This window comes from Catharus ustulatus, chromosome 3 (genome assembly GCF_009819885.2).
Source record: "Catharus ustulatus isolate bCatUst1 chromosome 3, bCatUst1.pri.v2, whole genome shotgun sequence".
Taxonomy (NCBI): domain Eukaryota; kingdom Metazoa; phylum Chordata; class Aves; order Passeriformes; family Turdidae; genus Catharus; species Catharus ustulatus.
This window is the reverse complement of record NC_046223.1, coordinates 11224897-11246531: the sequence shown is the minus strand read 5'-3', so window position 1 is coordinate 11246531 and position 21635 is coordinate 11224897. Positions and strand designations below refer to the sequence as shown.

At 45.1% G+C, this 21635-nt stretch overlaps 1 protein-coding gene across 4 annotated transcripts in view; it reads right to left on the bottom strand.

The window, feature by feature from the left end:
• Positions 1–1437: 1437 nt before the first annotated feature.
• Positions 1438–21635, bottom strand: part of SERTAD2 (SERTA domain containing 2) — an 82113-nt gene continuing 61915 nt past the window's right edge. For 3 of the 4 annotated variants that reach the window (XM_033055037.2, XM_033055035.2, XM_033055039.1), the window contains one exon: positions 1438–6970. In XM_033055037.2, coding sequence (XP_032910928.1) covers positions 6022–6966 — 945 coding nt within the window. In that variant the 5' untranslated portion in view covers positions 6967–6970 and the 3' untranslated portion in view covers positions 1438–6021. Of the gene's footprint in view, positions 6971–18089; positions 18649–21635 lie in introns of those variants that run through there. The other variant, XM_033055040.2, reaches the window with a different exon arrangement.

The window sequence follows — 21635 nt, the reverse complement described above, 5'->3', positions numbered from 1 at the left end:
CCCAGGGTACCCCAGAGCTCAGTCACCTCGAGAAACAAGGTTAGTGCCTCACGCAGTGTTGGTGTGAGATAGCTCGGACCTGAACCTCATCCAACCTGTGCCGAACTCCAGCCTGCTTCCCCCTTCCTCCTGCTCCCTGCACGGCGGGCTCCGAGCAAGGGCTGCCTGTGGACAAATTCCTGGAGCTGCCCTCGGGGGTAGACACTGCGGGGAGATGCAGCTCCCGGCAGGGCTACCCTATCTTAAAAGTCCAGAGCAATGGTTCGCCCTCGCTGAGGCAGAAAATTGGAGTTGGAGTGGGTGGGAAGCTGCACGCCCCAGGAGGGGGAAGAAGGGCTCTGTGCAGAGCCTGGATGTTCTGCGCTGGAGGCAGCTCTCACTGACGAGTCACAGGTGAGGAAATAAGCTCTTACAAGGTAGGTGGCAACAAAACCGGGGCAGCTTCGGGAGTGCAAGAGCGGCATCTCCACGGGCCCTGCCTCGGATCAGTGCGCCAGCACCGGGCCGTGTCCGTACGGGAGCTGATCCCATCGGGCCGGGAAGGCTTCGCGCCGTAGCCCCGGCTGCGCTTCACCCCTGCGAGCGCAGCGCTTGCTGAGCAGACAGAACTCCAGTCCCGGGGCCGGCTTTAATTCTGCCACTTCTCCTTTCTTTGCGTTTCTCGTGTCCCCGCAGCCATTTGTCCCCGAGCCCGCGGGCGCTGCCCCGTGACACGAGCCAGCTTCCCGCAGCCGGGATGCTGCGTGCGGCACCTCGGGACCGGGACAACTCGCTGCTTTTCCTGCTGGCTCTTGGTTCTCTGGAAATCCAAAATGGAGCAGTCGTGCTCCCGTGGGTGTGGGAGGCCGGGCGACGCGTGCACAGGGGGTGACTCATGAGCTGAGCACCGCAGCCGGGGCCAGCCCAGGGCGCTCCGGGGCTGCGCAGGCACGGCCACAAAAGGCTGGAGCCAAAGGCAGGGGTGAGAGCTCCTTCCTGGCTGAAAGCAAACACCAGGCACCTGGAGGAGTTGGGGGGCGGGGGTGGGGAGGAGGGCACTGATAAATGAAGCGGTGGATTGAGGTATCAGATGTTTCCTGCTGGGATTTAATGGCCTGAAAGACAGCGCATTCCGTGCATTAGAAGCGGGCAGGTCCCGCTCCCGGGGAAGCCGCTCACACCCCCGGGAGCAGCTCCGAGCTGCAGCTCCCACCTCAGCAGAGCCGAGCATCCCTCGGCACACGCAGCCCAGGAGCGGCCAGCACGGGCACAAAAGGCTCGCAGCAGGAGCAGGCCTGGCACAAAGCGATGTTTCTCGTGTTCTGTCAGGCGGAGCGGGGTCAGAGCGCGCTGTCCTCCCTGTCCCTTGCCACTTCCCAACCCTCCTCCTGCAGCCCTCAGGGGCTCTTGTCTTCCCCTGACTGCCCTCCTTCGTGGAGGGAAAGAACACAGCCAGAATTTATTTTAATTGTTTATTGTATAATATAAAACTACAAAAGTAAGACTGCTCATTTCCATGTACATTTGTCCAATTGTTTTTTTTATTACAGCCCATACCTACATGTGAATACAGTAATCTGGTTTCAGATGTCTGTAATATTGCATAGAAAAGGCACAGCTCTAAGGTCTGTGGGAGGGGAAGGGGAAATACAGCCTTTTTTCTTTTTTTTAAACTTTTTTCCTTTTTTTAAATTTTATTTGTTTAATTTTTTTACAATAACAAGCCCTGTTCAAACAACCATGCACTGAACATGTCACACTATTTACACCTTTTCCAGAATCTTGGCCTTTGCAGGCACTAGTATGGAATACACTCAGAACTAGATAGGAGTTGAGGTTGGAATTTTATCTGCAATTTGTGTTTTTAAAAAGGTCCCAGAACTTGCATTAGGCTTATTTTCAGAAAAAGAAAAAAGTGCTTAAAAAAGAACTAATTTATTTTAAAATGTTCAGTCTCATTAATTAATAGAATATTGAAAGCGATTTGCACAGAAGCAGGATACTGAAGCCTGATTGACAGGTGGGGGGGTGAAAAAAAAAGAACAAAATCAAACAAAAAAAAACCCTGTAACAAGAACAAAAAGTTCAAAACATGCCAGAATGAATTAAACCATTTGTCAGACAGGACTCATTGCGATTTACTCATTTAATGGTAACAAAAATGTAAACTTCAGATTCAAAACTATCAGTTTTAAATACTCCAGGCTCTTACCACATGGCATTGAGGAAAAACCGAATTACCTTTGACAAGGTCCGAATTTCTCCTGCCAGTGATTGCTTCGGGCGGCGTTCTGCGGCGCTGGAGGGATGCCCGCACGGACCAAGCTGCTCTCTCCAGCAGGGAAGTTCCCCTTCCTTTGCTCCCAGGCTGGTGGGGTCCCGCCGGGCTCCGGAGGGATGGTGGAGCCCCAGGACACATAGCCAGGGGTTTGGGCTGTACAGGGCAGTCAGGATGTCCTGCCCGGCCCAACTCCGGGCAAGGACGTGGCTCTGGCACAGCTCCTGGGGCTGGAGGGAGCATCCTACCCCCTTCTATGGGCGGCCAGCCCCAGAGACTTCTGCTGGGCCTTCCATGCATGTTTAAAAAACAAGGGGGAAAAAAAATCATCCTTTCTAACCCTTTCCCAGACCAGCATGATGGAGATGATTGCATTTGCTCCTGCCTTCAGTGGCAGATTCCAGTATCGTGCCAAGGGAGGCCCCTCTCAAGAAACCAGTGGGGGGTGGGAGCCTGATTAGGAATTTTGAATGTAATTTTAAACATAAACCTGTCCCTCCTCCATACCTTTTTTTGCATATTTCAAACAACCAGACACATATTAGAAAAAGAGTGTAGGGAAAAAATAATCCTGCGATCCATGCATATCCTGACTGGAACTCAATTCATTCTTTCTGAATCTGGCTCCCATACCCTTTTTCATACAGATTTACATTCCTACAAGAGGATACATTCCTACCATACATTCTGTACATGTTACAATCCAGATGTTGTTAGCTTCACAATAAAATAAATATATTTACAGAAGGAAAAAAAAAGGAATAAATAATTTAACAAAAAAAAAAATCACTTCAAATCCAAAGCTCTCTTATTCTGCTCCCATCTTGTCACTTCATTGCACGTTAATGTCAATCTCCATCCCTGTTGTAGGTCTCAGAGAAATCCCCTGCGTGGGTGCTGTTGGGACGACAACACAGGCCCAGCTAGAGACAGTCAGTGACGGTGCAGGGAGAAAGCCACAGCTCAGCCCTTCCAACCCAGGCCTGCACCAGCCTTCCCAGCCTTCTACTGAGTCCCACAACTCAAGCACGTTTTTGTCCTATGGGATTCCTGTAGGGATTCTGTCACAGGACATGCGCTTCAGCACCAAGGAGCCACAGACACTGCCCAAGTGGCAAAGTGGATTTAGAGCTCGGCTCCCGCTTTCTCGGGTACAAAACCTTTACCTGACTTCCCCTTAACAGCACAGGTCTCTGTGCACTGGGCACTGATGGGAGCTTTTGCCTAGCAGGTGGATTTGTGCAGTGTAAATACTTAAGTAATCCCAAAAAAAAGGTGGCTCCAGAGTCCTGCAAATCGGTTTTTAACCATGGTAAGGCAAGTGTCTTCCAAGTTGCCCTGTGTGCCTGGTGCTGTTCCAGGTTTGTGCAGGATTGTGTTCCTAGGTACTTGCACTGCAGAGACAGAAAGGCTGTGGGTTCTCCTGCAAGGGCTGAGGACTGCTGTGGAACTAGGGCTGGGTGGGAGCTGGAGCTGCCCCCTCCTCCCCACCCTCCCTTCCCCTGGTCCCTAAAGCTACACTTGGTCAATGGTTCTCCATTTGAAGCAGTAACTTTCTTTCTCTTTAGTCTGTGTAATGACTGCAAATTCATCAGCACTCCAGTGCTTATGGAGTTCAGCTTGGGAAAAAGCAGAAAGCAAACCCACCCCCCCTGGGCCAGTGCCCCACCCCTCCCCCAGCCCTGTCTCTCCCTGGCAGATGAACTGGGAGCCAGAAGTGCCTTTCGCAGCTGTACATGAAGCATTTCATTTCGATTAGGAGTTCCTTCATTGCAAAAATGTATTTGCTCTCATCCTGTGTCCGTGTGCACATGTATGTTATATCTATCTATATACTAATAAATATATATGGCCTGTTTTAAAGTGCCAATTTATAAAAAGCCGCCTCCTTAAAAGGCAAGCAAGACCCAATTTCATCCATGACAAGAAGGGAGCAGAATTAACTGAATATTGCCAAATAACGTAAAACATAATTTAAAATTTCTTAAATAAATATAAAAGTTATTCCTAAAGAAGCCATAGGCATGTCAACAATATAGGTTGTAACCGGCACTCAACAACTAAAGTACCATTGGAAAACTAAAATGCCATAGCAACTTCAGCAATAGGCATGATACATTGCAAACATTTTTTTCTTTTTAAATTAAATGTACACCACCACGAACTTAGGAGAAAAAAAAAAGCTATTGGTGCAGTAAGAAGACTTCTCAGGTGTTACGGGGGAGGGGACCATGCATAGAAAGCTGTGTCTGTATACTCCTTGTAAAACGGGTCTATAAAGTGTAAAGCAGGTAACACAGTTGATACAAGAACCCAACTCTATACGAGATGCCAAGTGATGTCACGCGACTGGCTCCAGTTTCAACAGCAATGGATATTGAAGCAAGTCCATCCAGTGCAGGTACGAGATGAGCTTCACCGCAGTAATACTGAAGCTGCCTTTTTCAGCACTTAGCACAGTGAGGTGGGAGAGGGGAGGAGAAATGCTCCAAGAAAGGGTGAGCGGATGTTCCCAGCCCCGCTCTCTGCCCGTCAGTCAGGGAGGTGCCGCAGGAGATGGCTGCTCTCGGTGGGCTCCGGGCACGTCGCTGCCCCTCACACCATTCCCAGGATCTCTGGGTGAGGAGGTGCCGATCTCCGCCGAGTTAAGGCTCCACCGTCAGGCGGGATGGGAGCTTGGGCACAGCGCCCGGCCCCGGGGCGGGAGCTGAGGCTGCGGCAGCGCTCAGGACCTCCAGGGGTGAAGTTCCACAACTGTTTCCTGCCAACTGCTTCACATACGTGTTGGAAAAGGACATGGCTCTAAGTTTCAGGAATCACAGTAGTGCGCAGTGGGTACAGCAGGGAGCAAACACTTGTGAAACTCCGACAGAAGCAGCTCCCAGCCCTTTCTTAAAGCACTTTTTTTTTTTGTTTGCATTCAGGGAAACCGACTGCAGGCTTATTTGATCCAATTTTCTCTTTGCACCATACACATATAAAACATTACAACTCTGTATAAAAGTACAAGTGGTTCTTGTACATCTGAATTATGCAGGAACTATGTGAGCAAATCCTATCAAAATAGCTATTTTTTGTGTGTATAAACAGCATTTGTTTTTAGAAAAAACAATACCATAAACTGCAGAATCTGTACAAAAATATAAAATAAATTTGGGCAGCAGTTTCTAAACAGCCATGTAAATGCAACACTTAAAGAGGAGCAGGTAATGCCTCCAAAAGGCTGAATTGCTAAAGTCAACCTATACAGGGCTAAAATGGTATTGAGATTATCTAAATAATAAAATTTTTTACCTCTTGCAATAAAACTTATAGAAAAAATAGACAAGTATGCACATGCAATTTACAGCTTTCCCCAACATAATCCATAATCCTTGTGCTTAGCTTTTACCATTTTTTAAAACTTTTCCTTTTTTTTTTTTTTTTTTTTTTTTTTTTTGTAATAACATAACATTGTCTACAATACATATACTTTCCTATACCAGGATATTCGGTCTTCCTTGAGGAACCACTTTAAAAAAAATACATTAGAAGTGGTCATACATGGATGAAGGCACTCCAACTCTGCTCGAAGCAAAAACTAGTGTGATCCTTTTCTTTTCAAAAAAGGCAAGCAAGGATGCATGCACAGTGCTGTGAATCGGGGCTGGAAGGGACTATGGAAATACTACCAAGTGTATATACTGGTACTTAAAATTAAGAAAAAAAAAACAACAAACAAAAACAAACCCAACCAAAAAAAAGTTGCTATATTTCTAATATTTTTAAGACCCAACAAGCACCTCCATGATGTGATCCAGTTCTGTGAGATCCATTTTGAAAGGCTGATTTGGAGTTACTGGTTGACTGCTGTACGGAGCAAGAGTTTTTAGGAGCTCATCTGCTGAGACAGGAGCCATTTTTGAGGAAGGCCCTGTGGCAGACGTGCAGGGGTCAAAATCATACATGGACGTATCAATGTCAGCGAACAGAATGTCATCCAGGGTCAAGTCTGTGAGGAAACCTGTGGAAGCTGTTATCTCAAAGTTGCCAGGCAGGGGGTCCATGAGTTTGGATTCAGCCGTTCTGCTCTCTGGGAGACCCTCAGGCTTGTGAATATTGGACTCGCTGGGCTGGATTTTAGACTCATCGGCTGCTGATTCAGCTGCTACTGCCTCTGCGGAGGTAGGTGCTGGACAAAGCTCCTCGATTTCGTCCAAGGCTGAGGAGAAGCTGTCCTTTACTGGTTGGAGAGCAGGAGGTGGTGGCTTCGTTGGACCATCGTGCTGGACAGCCGGGGAAGTGCAAAAAGTGTCGTCCTCGAGCAAAGAGGCTGGGGTGAGGCAGGACTCCAGGGGCATAGTGCTTACAAAGTCGGCGGGGAGCAGGGGCGGCGAGGCCAGGTGGCTGAACGCCGGCTGCGCCTCACGGAAGTTGTCACTGAGAGGGTCGGCAGGCTGCGAAGTGGCCACAAACATGGGCCTCAAGCTGCCTTCTTGTTTGAGTTCTTCCTGGATTCGCCTCAACATGTTGTTAATTAAAACTGTCTTTTGCAAGCTTGGCTCGGTTAATGGCCTGTGGTTATAAAGTTTCATAAGGGAAATGTTGAAGATAGTCTGACGCTGTAAGGTGTAAGACACCTTAGAGGGACCGTCAGTGGGAGACACCACTTTGCCTTCCAACCCATCTTCATGCTCGTCAAATTTCCGCTTTCCTCCTTTCCCCAACATATATCTGCAAGGGAAGAGAGGAGACTGATGAAGGCAGCAAAGCAGGTGCACATCTGTCCCCATCAATAACTCGGCCTTGGCCCACAGCAATGTGACGAGCAAGCAGCAGCCACCCTAATGCAGGGCTCTGGCCCATCCATGTTTAGGCATGGCTGTGCTGGTAAATTCCAAGCAGGAATTCAGACAGCATTTATGATACTCAAGATCTGGCATGCTTGGCAGCAAATTTCCTCTTCCTTACATTAAACAAAGACCTGTCCATAGGAGCACAAGCCACAAGCACTGTACTGAATGTTTCCTCACATTCCCTGACTGAGGTAGTGCTACACTTGGGAATACAAATGTAAAGCACTGAGGTTCTCACAATTAATTTCTTTTTTTTTATTCAGAAATGTGTTCACGGGGGAAGGTAAGTGACGCTCAAGCAATTGTGTGCTGAGAGAAACTTCCCCAGTGAGGCTGGGAGATCCAGCCCTTTGGTACACCAGGATATACACATATGGGCTTATTCAGCCGATCACCTAAGGATTAAACTACTAGAGCAGAAAATGTAGTTATTATACTGAGATAAATTACAGATGAAGAAGATCTGGCAAGTCTTTTAGTCTAATCCCCAAGACTACTGTCTGCACTATACTCTGCTGCTGGTCAGATGGCAGATTTTGAAGGAAAAAAAGGGGATTTTACCAAACTTTCCCCAAATTATAAACGATTTCTGAGCTAAGATTAAGTAGGGCAGTTCAGTCCCCAGTGCCATCTCTTCCAGGATGTTTCAGAGCATCTGGAAATGCTCTTCTACACAGCACAGTCCCAACCTCATTTTGTCACCATTACTTTTGTGACACAAAGATCCCCCCAAATACAGAGAAATGAAGGAGTCGCTGTGCTGTGACAGTATCACAATCTAAAGTTATGCTCTCTCAATTTCCCAGGTACAGTGGTGAGGTGCTGCAGCTCTAACCCACTCACTCTTTTAATATGATTACAAGCAGTTCCCTGTTCATTCCTGTATCCCTCCCTCTGTTTAACAAATTCTTCTGGCATGAAGAATTCTGCCTTGCTTAAAGAAAGGGAAAAAAAAAAAAAAAAAAAAAAAAAAAAAAGAAAGTGGAAGAGGCTTTCTAGCCACAGGTATCCAGGAGGAAGTTGCAACAGCCATATAGATTTTTAACCCAGACCTGACCCTTCTCACATTATGCAGCTATCATCTGGGAGACAAAATTTGCCTTCCTTATTTGAGTACAACTCTCAATCCTTCAAGTGGGATTAGCACCTGCCCAACAACTGTATTAGGCAGGTCTAACACAGTTTGATGGCCGCACACCAGTTCAGCAGACAAACAATGTAGATAAACATCACCAAAATAGACTGACAAACATTTAAGAGCAAAGAGACCCTTGGGAAGCCTAAGAGGGGGCAAAAGACAGGATTTCAGTGCTACAAGAGATTCAGAAAGCATTTGCTGGGTGGTAAATCCAAAACCATAATGGGTGAAGTGAGCCTCTTCTGGTTAAAAACAAAACCCAAATCTAAATAATTTTCTAGTATATTATGCAATTTAAAAAAAAGAAAGGCAGGGGGAGGGAACATTCTGAGCAGAGTTGAGGAACAGGTAGGCTGCCATCCAAGTTCCTTGGCCAGCTACCAGCAATTCCTGCGCCTGGAATCTTGGGTGAACAAAACCACCGAAATTTAGCACTACTGCCGAAGTCTGTTTTTTCTCTGCTCCCTAGTGTCACTTCCATGGACTACTCCGGAGCTGTGCACATGGGTTCAGGGCGCGAGCGGGCAACTTTGCTATTCCAGTGTGCACAGCAGACACATTTCCTTTCCCTTCAGACAGGTAAGAGCAAGAAAGGGAGGATCAGGCTAGCAAGAATGAAAAACCCTGCCCAATTCCAGCATGTTTTTAAAGCAGCAAGGGGTTAGGAGAAGAGTTAGCAGTTTTCCATCCCTTCCTGCTATCTCCTCCCCCTGAAAAAAGACAGACTCCGTCCTAAAGATATACCAGTGCTCCTTCCACAATGCTCTATTTAAAGAAGACATTTTTAAATGGTTTGGGGACTAGAAGAGTTTGAAGTTTTTCAGCCTCTGCCAGGAATGTATAAAAACATTCACTGCACAAAGCAAACCTTTTCCCCCCACGATAAAGAAAACAGCCCAGGCTCCGTTCCCTGTGCCCAGTTATTCATCATTGCCAGGTGAGGCTGCCAAGCATTTCCAACAAACCCAACCAAGCCCATTTCCACACAAGACTGAGGTGCTGGTAGAGAATGCATTTTTAAAGCTGATCAGTAAGAACTATGGGATCATCACTAAGTAAATACTACAATAACCTCACTACGTCATTTTCCAGGAAGCTCAGAGATTATTCAACACTTCCTATATGTGTGACTGTCAAGCTTTCGCATCTCACTCGATCTTCACGAAGCTTGATTCAGAGCCTGCCCTTTTAAAAGATAAAATATATCAGGCAACTCCCAGTCTCACCTACTAGCTTTTCAGCACAGCTTTCAGTTTCCTTTCTTCCCACTAATACTCTCTGAAGAGGGTTTAACCCGTAAAGCACCAAAGCAGGATGTCAGCCTAAGCATGGGGGTTTTATTCCATCAAGGAGGGGGCTAGATTCTTGGCTTTATAAAGTTTTATTTTATCCCCTTCTCCTCTGGCACGGCAATGGGAATAGTACAGAATGTTTTCCTCCAGTTTCCATAAATCACTTAATTCATGCCAAGCGAAGCAAGGAGATGATATCTTTTTAGACCAACTGATAAGAGTTGGTAAAACCAGACATGCTTGGGGTTTTGCAAGTCTTTCTCTGGCTCTTCATAAAGGAATTTCACAGTTTCTGACCACAGAAGCTTAAGACAATCTTGCCTGATTGTTCTTTACAGTTCAAGCCATCTCTTCCCTCCTTCAACCAACCTGTTCAATGCCTGCACTAAAGGGATCAGTGTTGTACGTCTTAAGATATTGAATAACATTTAAAAAAAGGGACACTGTGCAATACCAGCATTTGATCTGAATCAGTTCCATTCATCTCAAAAACTTTGCTCCTAGCCTTCCCAGCCAAACCTCCTACTGGGAAAACAAAAACGCAAAACTTAAAAAGATCAGCTTGACCAAAGATCAGTACAAAATGAGACAAACCTGCACTATCCCAGGTGTCAAAAGAGAGTTGTTCAACCAAGTCATACAGCTGTGACAGGAGCAGCCAGACAACACCAACCCACCCAAATGCAGAACTGCACAGACAGGGATAAAGGGTAGCATTCATGGAAGGTCTTTCATGCATCTATTTTGGCTGAGCAGCAACCTCAGCCAGATGTATTTCTGCTGCATTTTCACCCATTTGCTAAACACAATTTTGAGGCCAGGTGTTAAGAGTTGAGCCTGGACGTCACTTTGTTGTTGTTGTTGCAATAAAGGGTGTTGCAGGGTTTTGGTCTGCAAGTGGGGTTTCAATGTTTCTTAGGTATGTGGAACCAGAAAGATTAAGATAGACAATGGAAAAGCTGCATCTTTCTGGGGATTGGAGGGGGAGTAGTTACGCGGAGATCTTCCCCAAAATTATCTACCAGTTGGCTTCAGCTCTGGAAGACCCAGAATCAAAGCTAAACCATCGTTGCTGAGAAAGATTTTACTTGTATTTTTGCCCATTTAGGGCAATTGCACACGCCTCCGTGCCGTAGAAACTCTAGCATTGTTTGGGAGTTATCTTTTCTTAATTGAAAAACAAAAGCAGTATATTTTTTTTCTCATTCGCGTGTCATTTAGCTTCCTTTTATTGGCTCTGCATGCTTTTCACACAGAGCTGGAAAAAAATGCAGTTGGGGCTCAGTAGAAGAGATAATCAGCCTGGAGCAGATGGTTCTCTGGAGTCAACCCGCATCGATTAAACACAGAAGAGCTTGTGCAATGCCTGTGTGTCTGAGCCCACTTAGTGATGAATCCTTTGCTCTCCAGAGGACAGAGGTACGTGTAGGTTGTGAGAGGAGCACTGTGTTTATTGATTGTGCTTCGGACACTTCAACACCGCTGGACTATTTCTGAAGTCTTTAATAATCAGCACTTTGGCACAGAAAAGCAGCAGATATGTAAAAACTGAGAGAAAGAATGATTTTACTCACCCAATAACAAAAATAACCTTTAATTTTAATTTCCAAAGACTTCTAACAATTAAGCTTAAAATACCTCTCAAGACTGAGGGCTCATCTTGGAAATCAGTTCTACAATCCACTAGGCCCTCCCCACTCATTGACACAGGAAGGAAAAGAAAAAGAAGGAGGAACTGAACCCCAAGAGGAACAGCGGAAACAGAATGTTTTTAAAAAGTCACATTTCTACTCACAGATTTATGCCACCCCCTCAGTCAGTCTTGAGGATGAACAGCTTATTAGAGTTGAGGTTACTTTCAGAACAAACATCACGTTGCTCAAAAAGGTAAAAGCATCAAACCCCGAGTGTACAGGCAATCATTCCTCTCCAGGCAGCCGAACACCGAAACACAGGTGTGAACCACAGGGGCTTGTATGAGAAGAGGAGTTTAAAGCAGGACCAGTTACTTTCTGAAATCTTAGGTAATTAAAACCACAGGGGGTAAAAATGGAGAGAGAAAGAAAAAGGCAACTTGGGGGAATTAAAATGCTACTTCACACGTGTATGAAAAAACCCAACAAAATCCCGCAACACAAAAGCTCCCCATAAGAGAGCTTAGTGCTATGAGAGCACTGAATTTGTACACTTCATTCTCCTGTTTCACAAACCTCAGATGTGACCCTCACCAGGTTTTCTCAGAGAATCTATCCAGTGAATTACAGAAGTGCTTTCTGTGTCACTTCTGGCACATGAAATATAATTTTCCTCTCCTCCATCCTTCACTCCTCATCCTTGAGGGTTCCGTTGGTTATATCCTGGCCCAATGGTAGTCAATGGGTGTTTTGTTACTGACTTCAGCAAAATCAGGATTTGGTACAGAGAGCTGCCGGACGAAAATAAAAAGGCCTTTTACGACAACTGAGTTCAACTGGCAAGACAAGGGTCAGATCCTCTGAACTAACAGAGGCAGGTTGAGCTGCTGTGAGGTATTTCAGTGTTGCTGGACCCAACCTGAGGGACCACCTGAACTTGTAACCCATCTCTACACCTTCAGAGTATCTGTCCCCTAGAGCTAGGGAGGCAATCCAGTAAACCTCTCTCTCCCTGTCCCTGTTACCACATCCCCAAGGCCACAGCAGAGAGAGAGAGTGGACACATCTGTAGAAGACCCCTTGGGGCAGGACCATGGCTTCACCCACTACAGAACGATGCTTCTTGGCCTGCAGGATCCTGGCAAAGCACAGCAAACCTGCCCCAGCAGGTGGAAGCGCAGACATCTGAGAGCACTGGCACCCTCATCCCATTCAAAGTGACAAAGGAAAAGCAGAGGGGAGGGCCAGTACGAACCTGGCAGCTTCTCCCAGCCTCACTCAAAGCAAGGCGGAAAGCTGAACAGCCCAGGTGCCGAGGTTTAACTCCAGGGCTGGTGTGAATAAGCAACATGGACTTTCAGAAGCAATGGCCCAAGCTTGATGGAAATCGCCCCTCCTTGGGGATTTCATCTGCTGACACCAGAGTGTTTAAAGCCTGGCACGGCAGCATCCCCGGGAGCTGGGACAGCCTGTTCCATGCAGAGCTGCACGGCCACGCTCCCTGTGCTGCAGCTGGCCTGCAGGGTGTGAACCAACCAGTCAGGACGGGAGTGGGGGGTGGAGTGGGGGAAGAGTGGTTTTCTGTCTTTTTTTTTCAAAAGGCTGCTTTCTCGGGATCTGATGCACTTTCTACATGTTGGAGAGCACTGCATACATGTTGCCTGCCTAAGGAGGACTCCTGACAACACTGCCTGGTAAGAATTGTGTCTCATGTCACATGTGAGTTAGGAGACAAAACCCACAACCCACAAAGAGAGGTAGAAGGAATGGAGCTGTGCAGGAGTTTCTGTCCTCTCCAGAGCCAGTGCTAAGATACTCCGTATTTAAAGGTTTGTTTTCCCTGACACATTTTACATTAATTCTGGCTGCCCTTTTTTATTTTTTTTTTAACTGAGTGAGGTTTAATAAGCACTTACAAAACTCTCCTTTAGAGTATATAAAAAAATTGGCCTCCTGGGCAGCTCTCTGCTTCCAGAGAGTACAGGGGATTGTTTTTATGTTTGCAAGTCTTCACTGCAAGGCTGTCTGTGCCAGAAGTAACTGTAAGTGGCAGGTATTTCTCACACATATTTTACAGGGACCTAACTCTTCCCATCTCCTGTGGTGGATGGGTAAACCTCAGCTCTTCCAGAAGAAACAGAGAAACAAGAAAAGCTCCTCAGCATGCCACTCCTGCATTTAGCAAGAAAGGCAGCTTCTCTTCCTACAGAAATACACCCTTAGCCCCCTGCTTTAAGCATGTCACACAGAGTGAAGACTGAGTGAAGAGCAGCTAGCAAGCTGAGTTACAGGGGTCTTTTCTCCTCTCCAGTTAAAATCAAAGTAAAAAGGAAAACCATACTGGGTGACTGTTAGAGGCTAATCTAAGTAGAACTTAGTTAGGGACTGTGCAAGGAAATCTGGCAAACAGGAGACAACACAGGAAGCTCAGACTCTCATTTGAGAAGCATCTGAAGTCGTGCAGGTCTCACAGGATTTGCCTTTGATACTCAGAGCCTGGAGTCCCCAGGTCCCCGAAGGAGTGTCCATGTTAATCAGAAAGTAAGGTGAAGCCTTCCCTAGCAAATAAGCAATGCAATTATAAAGCCAGTCAATAGTGTAACGCCAGCCAACGTGTTCCAGCGATATTTTGAAACTGTAATCTGATCCTACTGTTTCCATCCTCGTGCCTTGCCTGCTCTCCCTTGTTGCATACTGTACTATTTGAGGCCCAGAGGGCAAAGCAAGCTCTTGATGTTTGTTCATGATCAGAAACTGCATTTGGAGCGAGAGCTCTGTGTGCACCACCCACACCACTTTCTTGAGAGTTTCTTAAACTTGCAGCCTGCCGAAGACCTGCTAAAAGGATCTCTGCAAAATAACCAAAAACACAAACTCCACTTCTGCCTTCAGTTTCAGCTCCTTTTCACCACGCCAAAAAAAGGCAAAGCCGCAGTCTAAGGCAATCTCTGACTCTGCAGCGTGTTAAGCCTTGCAGGAAACATACGCTTCTATTAAATTGGAAACAGTTTCTAATGCTGTCAGTTTGCTAAATGTAACATGTTCCCCTGGAAGAAGTGGAGCAGTTTTAATGTTTTTGACTAACTGCACACATCCTAACAGAGTGCGTCTGATAAAGTTAGAATGGGCTCCAATAAATATAGCTTAGAATAAATTACTGCCTCATTAAGTAATTGTTTGGAGAGAGGACAGCACGTTTTCCAGATTATAGCCATGTTATTAAGGGTGTTTATAATATTAGGAATTCTATCAGGGTAGCAGAAGTTAATGCAAGTTTAAATCAGAGGAGCACTTGTTAGCTTGTTAAAGCATTAAAGACTGCCCTGGCAAAACCAGAAAGTGGACAAGACCACACAGGTTCTCAGCATGGAGAGCCAACAAAGCACACTGCAAACCACTGTGTGGCTAAAGGCAAGAGCAAAAGCCCTGAGCAACTCTGACAACTCCTTTTCAGTGCAAAGCAAGAGGGAGGATATACCTGGGTAACACATCACGGTTGAAAAACATTTATTCAATATTCACGTACAGGAAGACAGTTGTCTTTACTGGAAAAAAAAAACAGAACAGGTTTGGATTGCCCAGCAGAACTAATTTCAGTCTCAAAGACCTCAAAGCCAAAATGTCAATCCTCACATGTTCGGCTTCAGACAGGACTTCCCATGTGCTTCCGTATAAAACAGTGCCCAGAAGATGCAAACAAGCCCCCAACCTGCCCTTTTTTGGTCCTGTCCTTAACTGGAAGCTTTAGGAATCACACTGCCTACAATTGCCAGCCCTGACACAGCCCTTCACAGACCTCGTGCAGACATGGCCCTGCTCACCACCAACCACCTGCTTTGAGCCTGATCAGGGTGGAGGAGTCCTCCCTTCCCACTACCAGGAGATGCTTTGTTAGGGTTACCTACTGAAGGGAGAGAGATTTTTCCAGAAGCTGGCAAAACTGCCCTCATCTCAGGTCACATCTGTGCCAAATCTCCTTTACGTCCTTTCCCAGGATGGTTGCATGCACCATCTCCTCACGGCAGGACTGAGCCACCACCAGGAGCCTCCTCCCAGGGGTTCAGTTTAGCTGGGCTCTGTGCTTCAAAGAGCCACCAAAAAGAGCTGGGTTGAGGCTATTTTGAAATTTGGGTATCCATGTGGCAGTATTAAGGAAGCAGCCAGGCCTTCCAAATGTGAACTGAGTGTGCTGTGAACACATGGGCTCAGCACCCTGCTGAAGGACCAGGAGCTGCTTTACACACCTGGGCATCAGCAGCAGGAAATCAGAGCTGCACTAAAGCAACCCAGGCACAGCACCAGGCCAGATCCTCTGACTTTACTATATGATTAGCCGATTATTCAGCAGACTCTGCTTGCTGTCACCCAAAAAATATGCAAGAGTTTCTACAAACAATTCTCCCTGGGATCAGCCAAGAAGCTCTTCCTGCTCCACAGCACTGTTTCTTCCCACAAGTGCAGCACTCTGGGCCTCCTTGCATGGAGGCAGGAGGTGCCGGTCCCACAGGCAGGACCATGGCACCATGAATTCCCGTGTCAGTGGGCAAGGAGCCACGCTGGAGCTGCATACAGCTCCATGCTGGGAGAACCAGAGCCATCTCGTCAAGAGGTGGAGCAGCAGCAATTAAGATGGCTCTGTACTGCTCCAGGGCCCAATTCAGCCAAGACTGCCTTCCATTCCTTCCCCCTGCAGAGCCAGCAGGCACCAGCACAGTGCAAGTGCTGTTTAAAAAGAGACACCTCGCTTGTAGATGAAATTCAAAACAATCTGAAAGACCTAGAACAGCTACCAGAAAGTGACAGAGGCTGGGAAACACACACACTCCCTTTTCACTGCTAAAATTACATGCCTGTAATGAAAAGATGCTACTGGTCAAGCTCTAAGGGAGAATAATGAAATAGCCAGCCCGGCTGTGCATCCCTCCTCCCCTGCACTGGTGCACAGAACAATGGATTACGGTAACGTTGTGTTGAATTGTACAAGATATCTCTACTGGCACGCATGTGTCACAGGCTGCCTGGTATTTTTAGTGTACATAGGGACTGAGCACTGCAGACCCATCTCCACTGGACCTGTGCAATTCCTGCAAAGGTTAATGAGAATTGTGCCCACAAGAGACGACACCCCTTTGTGTATAATAAGGGAATTTTTCTCACCAATGTATAATTACTTTGTTTGAATCCTATTGTAGCATCTTTTCCCCAAAGATATCTTGTTTTTCCCCCTTGTCATAGACCCTTAATAAACACATGGGGGGAAAAAAACTCCCACACTACTGAAGGAACTGAATGGTTTCCCCAAAAAGTAGGTTATTGCTCTGAAAACAGTGTTGAATAAATTATCACAGTCAAACTGAAAAGCAGCAAATGGCAGGAGAGAAGAGGAGGAAGGGAAAAAAAAAAACCCTCTGAAGAAATATATACTGCAAATGCACCATACAAATGCCAGCAATGACAAGTCATTTTAGTTTCTGGCCTGCAGATTTTATTTGCTAACCAGTTTTGCACTACTGAGAGTTAGGAGAAAAGAAAGGTGTTTCCCTGGCATTTTTTAAAGTAGCTTAAACAGCACATGAGTTGCTTTCATAAATGAAATGAACACAACCCTGCAAACAAATAAATTCTATGAAGAAGAACCCACTCACTCTGCAAGTTTCTCTTAAAGAGGTGAAAAAGTTGTTGGACATTTCTCCACCACCAATGAAAACAAAACAAATTTAAAAAAGGTAGTTAAAATTTGACAAAAAAGTTTGCTTAGATGGTATTAAATTATGTTGGACAAGATGATAGCTGCTGGCCTTTCAGTCCAGTGCACTAATGCTCTTGCATCTGTTGAAATACAGCATGTTTCCATGTCCTACAAAGGAGCCTTCTGAAAACTGATTAAAGGGAACTTTGGCCAGCCTTGAACTATTCTCAATCTAAAATAGCTGTGAGTTAGAGACAAGAGAGATTCCATTTTTCATGGCACCTGCTTGATTTCACAATAAAAAGTATTACACTAAAGTGATGTTCTTTAAAACAGCCACCATGGGACCCATGTCTCTTCCATGTGGAGTAATTTAAAAATTTTCAAGTAAATAATTTAAACTTAAATGAGACCCTTTAAACAGTGTGCTTTGACAACGTGTGTATTAAGTCTGCATTTTGAAGCATGCTTAGGACAGATTAATTAACATCGAACAAAGAAACTTAACAACAAACTAAGATTTTGGAAATTGGGGGGAGAAAATAGAGAAGGAGAACAGGTTAGGAAACAGAATGTCCAAAACTTTATTTCATGTTCAGTCAGACACAACCCATTCACCTCACCCATGATAGTATTATAATGATTTTCCCCACAATTAAAGTCCTCAGCCAAGCACACATATAACACGTGTGTCCCCTGGCCAGCAAAGGGAAGCAGAGCAGAGACAGGAAGCTTGACACAATGTGTCACACACAGAGAAAATATTCTCTCTTGTACTCATTCACAAGCTGTTTGTGGAACACTTTAGTTAGGGAAGGAAAGTGGAAGGGTTGTTTAGAAGAGCCAATTTCGCCAAGCAGATGGAACAGGAGGGGATAAGGAGGAGCCAGGTCCCAGCAGGGTAACCCCCAAGCAGGTTATTGGACCCCTGGGACAGCCAGCACGGAAGTATCCCAGTCAAAATCCCTGCGACTGCATTGCAAGCTCCTAAAGCCTAAGGCACTTCGACACAGGGCCAGAAGCAGGCACGAGACCCCACCCGCAGCAAATCAGGCCATGCCAAAAGTGCTGAAATAGAGTGGCTTGTCTCACACAAGGCCCACAGAGCAGTGAAAAAGCAAAATGTAACCACCACTGTTCAAAAAAAAAAAACCTGTGGTTTGCACACAAACGCTAGTCTCTTATCTTGATGAAATGTATATTTGAAAAATATGCAAATGATATGCATGCACGTGGACATGTACCTACTAAAGCCTTTTTTCCAAGGGAGAAAGAGCACCTGTAAAAACACATGAAAAGTAAAGTTTGTGGAAGCACCGGAAGATGATGATGATGTGTTTCTGAACTAGGACTTAAAACTTCATTGTGCAGCTACCTGAAGTTAAGACAAAGCTGCCTTTAGGCATCTCAAACTAGTCAGACCTGCTATAGCAGTTGCACAGTCTGCTTCAAATATGCCCTCCACGCTCCTTTCAACCTCCACCCCAACATATATCCGCATAGTTTACCTCCAGTCATGGGTGGTTCTTGCTATAGTGCAGTTCACTCAACCCTATTGCCTGCCTGGCATGACAGGAGGGTTTTTTAAGACTAATGCTACAGTCTACTACAAGAAACTGTATGAAAACAGTCAATAATTGTCAAATTTCCAGTAAAGGTGAGTGTGGTTCAAAAGCAGTACAAGGGTTTCTGGGGTGGAAAATCTGGGATCAAGAAAACAGTTTTAATTGTTACATCTGAGGAAGTATTAAGGCAAGTTTAGATCTTTCCACCAATTCAGGGCTCCTTGAAAAAGGGAACTTATCTTTTCTGCTACTTCCATATACTGCCCAGTTTTCAAAATAACATTAAAAGCAAACAACTCATGTTTGAACTCTTCTCTCTGTATTCTACTATATTAAGAATTCAATTTTTATTCTAACTTCACTGGAAACAAACTGTCAGATGAAATCCAACACACCTTACTGGTGTGAAAGCAAAGTAAACAGGTTTGGTTCCTAATAATTACACAGACTGAGATTCATGTCATTCAATGCCACTTAAAACTCAATTCCAGAGTGACATTAAGAAGAAATTTGTCTTTAAAACTACTGGTACTCAAAACACTGCTCATATATACAGGTTGGGAACCTGTCGTGCTACGGCAACACCTCTGATTTTATGTACCAAGATGAGGAGGGTACCAAACCTGGTCCCTCATTTGAAGAAAAGTGGTCTGACCTCACATAACCATGCTCTAAGCATGATTTTAATTTCAGTGCAGCAGCCTGGATCCAGTGTCACTCTGATATGGTGGTGGCTGCTGTCTCACCTGAGCTAGATGAGCCTCCACCCTCAAAGAAGGGACACATGAAAACCAAAACTTGCTTTCTGGTGACTTGACAGTTTCTTTGGCCCTTTCAAGCCTTCCCACTCCTAGTCACAGCTTAAAGCCCTTTCTGAAGACCAATGAGGCTACACCAAACATCCCTGGAGACTACCCCAACTCTCCCTTGGAAATGCCCCTCAAATCAGGTCTTCCCCACCCTGAAAATCCCCTTTGAGCTGGAGGAATGTCCCAGCCAGCACATCTTCACAGCTCCTCCTGGCCACTTGGCAATGACACCCAGCATCTGACATGCTCACCAGGAGCCACCGGTGAGGCAAACGTGGTGGCACTGCAGTTTCTGCGGTGCACAGTGACACACAGTTTATTACCCACACAGCCAAGAGTCAGGGCAGGGACCCTTGCTGTGACACACACAAGCCTGTTTCTCCCACTAAACCTCTGCTGTCTCCTAGCCACACATTTGCTTTGGACCTCAGTTTGGGCTCCACTTCAGCACACCCAAGAGCAACATTAACACAGCATTTACAGGCCTTGCCTTCCCCACTCGTGTTGAACAGCCAAGCATTGTTATCTTATTTTTGTTATAGTGTTTGCATTGGTAATGCTGAACAAACCTGAAGCCTCCACTACAGCAAACACAAAAATTGACTCTGTTTATAAAAGAATTAAAGAACTAACACATGTTGAGAGTCTCTCTCCATTTACAGAAAACAAGCACCTCTTCATGACAGTAGTTTCTCTGACTGATGAAAGTTTAGAAATCAAAAGAAGTGGTAGAAAACACGCAATTACATACACCTGAAGAAAATGAGTGTTGTGCTCAGATTGACAAATTTCATCTTCCACAAACCATTAATTAGCAAAAGATTCATCAAGACTAAAGATCTGTGCTTAGTGCCAATGGGCTTACATTGAAGCTGGACCTTGCTCTCTCCTTTGAAACACTCCTGATCTTTGGACTTCGTAACTGAAAGCTATTTCTGGCACTGATTCCTGTGCATGTTAAGGAACCACTGCAACTGGAGCTGTCTCCTTATGAGCCTGTTACACTATAGAGCTGAGTTAAAAGGTGTCTCTCTTGCTACCCGGCCCTCATAAGAAGTAGATCACCAGAAGACTACTCACACTTTCAAAGTACTGCATTCTCCTTGTTTGACAGATTACACTTTCAGATGTTACATAAAAGCAAAAATAGTCACAAATACTTTGGATCACCTGTCTAGTGTTAGCACTGCCAGAGATGAACTGTGCCAGGAGTGCTTTACATCAGTGCGAAAAAAGTCAGAGTTCCTAAAAAAAAATGTTTGCCCAATAAAATATTTATTGAAAAAGAAAAGCAGCTTGCGTGAATGATGGCAAAATCCTTCAAACTAGATACTGCATTAAATCTGCTGTACTTCATGGAAGCTTAAAAAAAAAAAAACAAAAACATTTTGAATATGAAGTTTGAGTGTTTCCTTGCTATTAGGACATTATCTCAAAGTCCTTAATGCCTCTCAGGCAGACAATTTGAGTACTTGGTATATTTATGTTATTATTTCCCCCGTGAAACTATTTATTTCATCTTTCCCATTAAAAAGAGCAGGTGTATAAAGGAACACAATTACAACTCTTAATAAATCAGCACCTACAGATGTATTTAATGCTCTTTAAGACTTTCATCTACAGACAAAACCTGAAGGACCTATGGCTATCAAGTTTCTTTTTGTTTGTTTTCAACCAGCTTCAGAGAAAAAGAAATCAGCTTGACACAAAAATCAAAGCAGTGCTTTAATATGCACAAAGTCTAGCTTCGTTCCTTTAGCAGTCCAATCCAGTTCCTGCAGAAAAGGAGTGGGTGGTTGCTGCTACCAACTTAAATGGAAGCAGAATCAGTCACGAGAGAAGGAATTATCTAGAGCTGCTACACTGGATGCTGCAATACTTGCCTGAACAATGGAAGTATTCCAAAGGACACTCTTTCGGATACCTGTCCAGCAGCACATACTCCTAATCCTCCTCCTATCTCTACCACCACCACTGGTTCATTATGTTAAATCAGAGCCTAAAGACACCATCCTATTATGTAAAAATGCATGCATTTTAACTTCAGCCAGAAAAGGTTCCTTTCAATTCACCCTGCTAGATCAGTTGGCTAATTTTTATAGCAGTCATTTTAAAGAAAACACAATTCATTTTTATAGTTTGTTTTACCATGTGAAAGCTTCCTGAGCTCTTAGATGCAAACTGAGGTGCCTCTGTCAATTTTATATCCTGTGAGAAGTCCATAAGACACAGGAACCTTTACTTGTGCAGATCCATGCCTAAAACTTCAGAATTTAAAAAGGTAGAAAGCATTGCTTGATCTCACACACACAGCAAGTGTTCACTCATTTGAGAGACACAAGTATAAAACTGGTGTTTGGGGCAGTCAAGCCCTCTCCCACCGTTGTTTGGGCAATAGTGCATTCTAGAGTGGCCA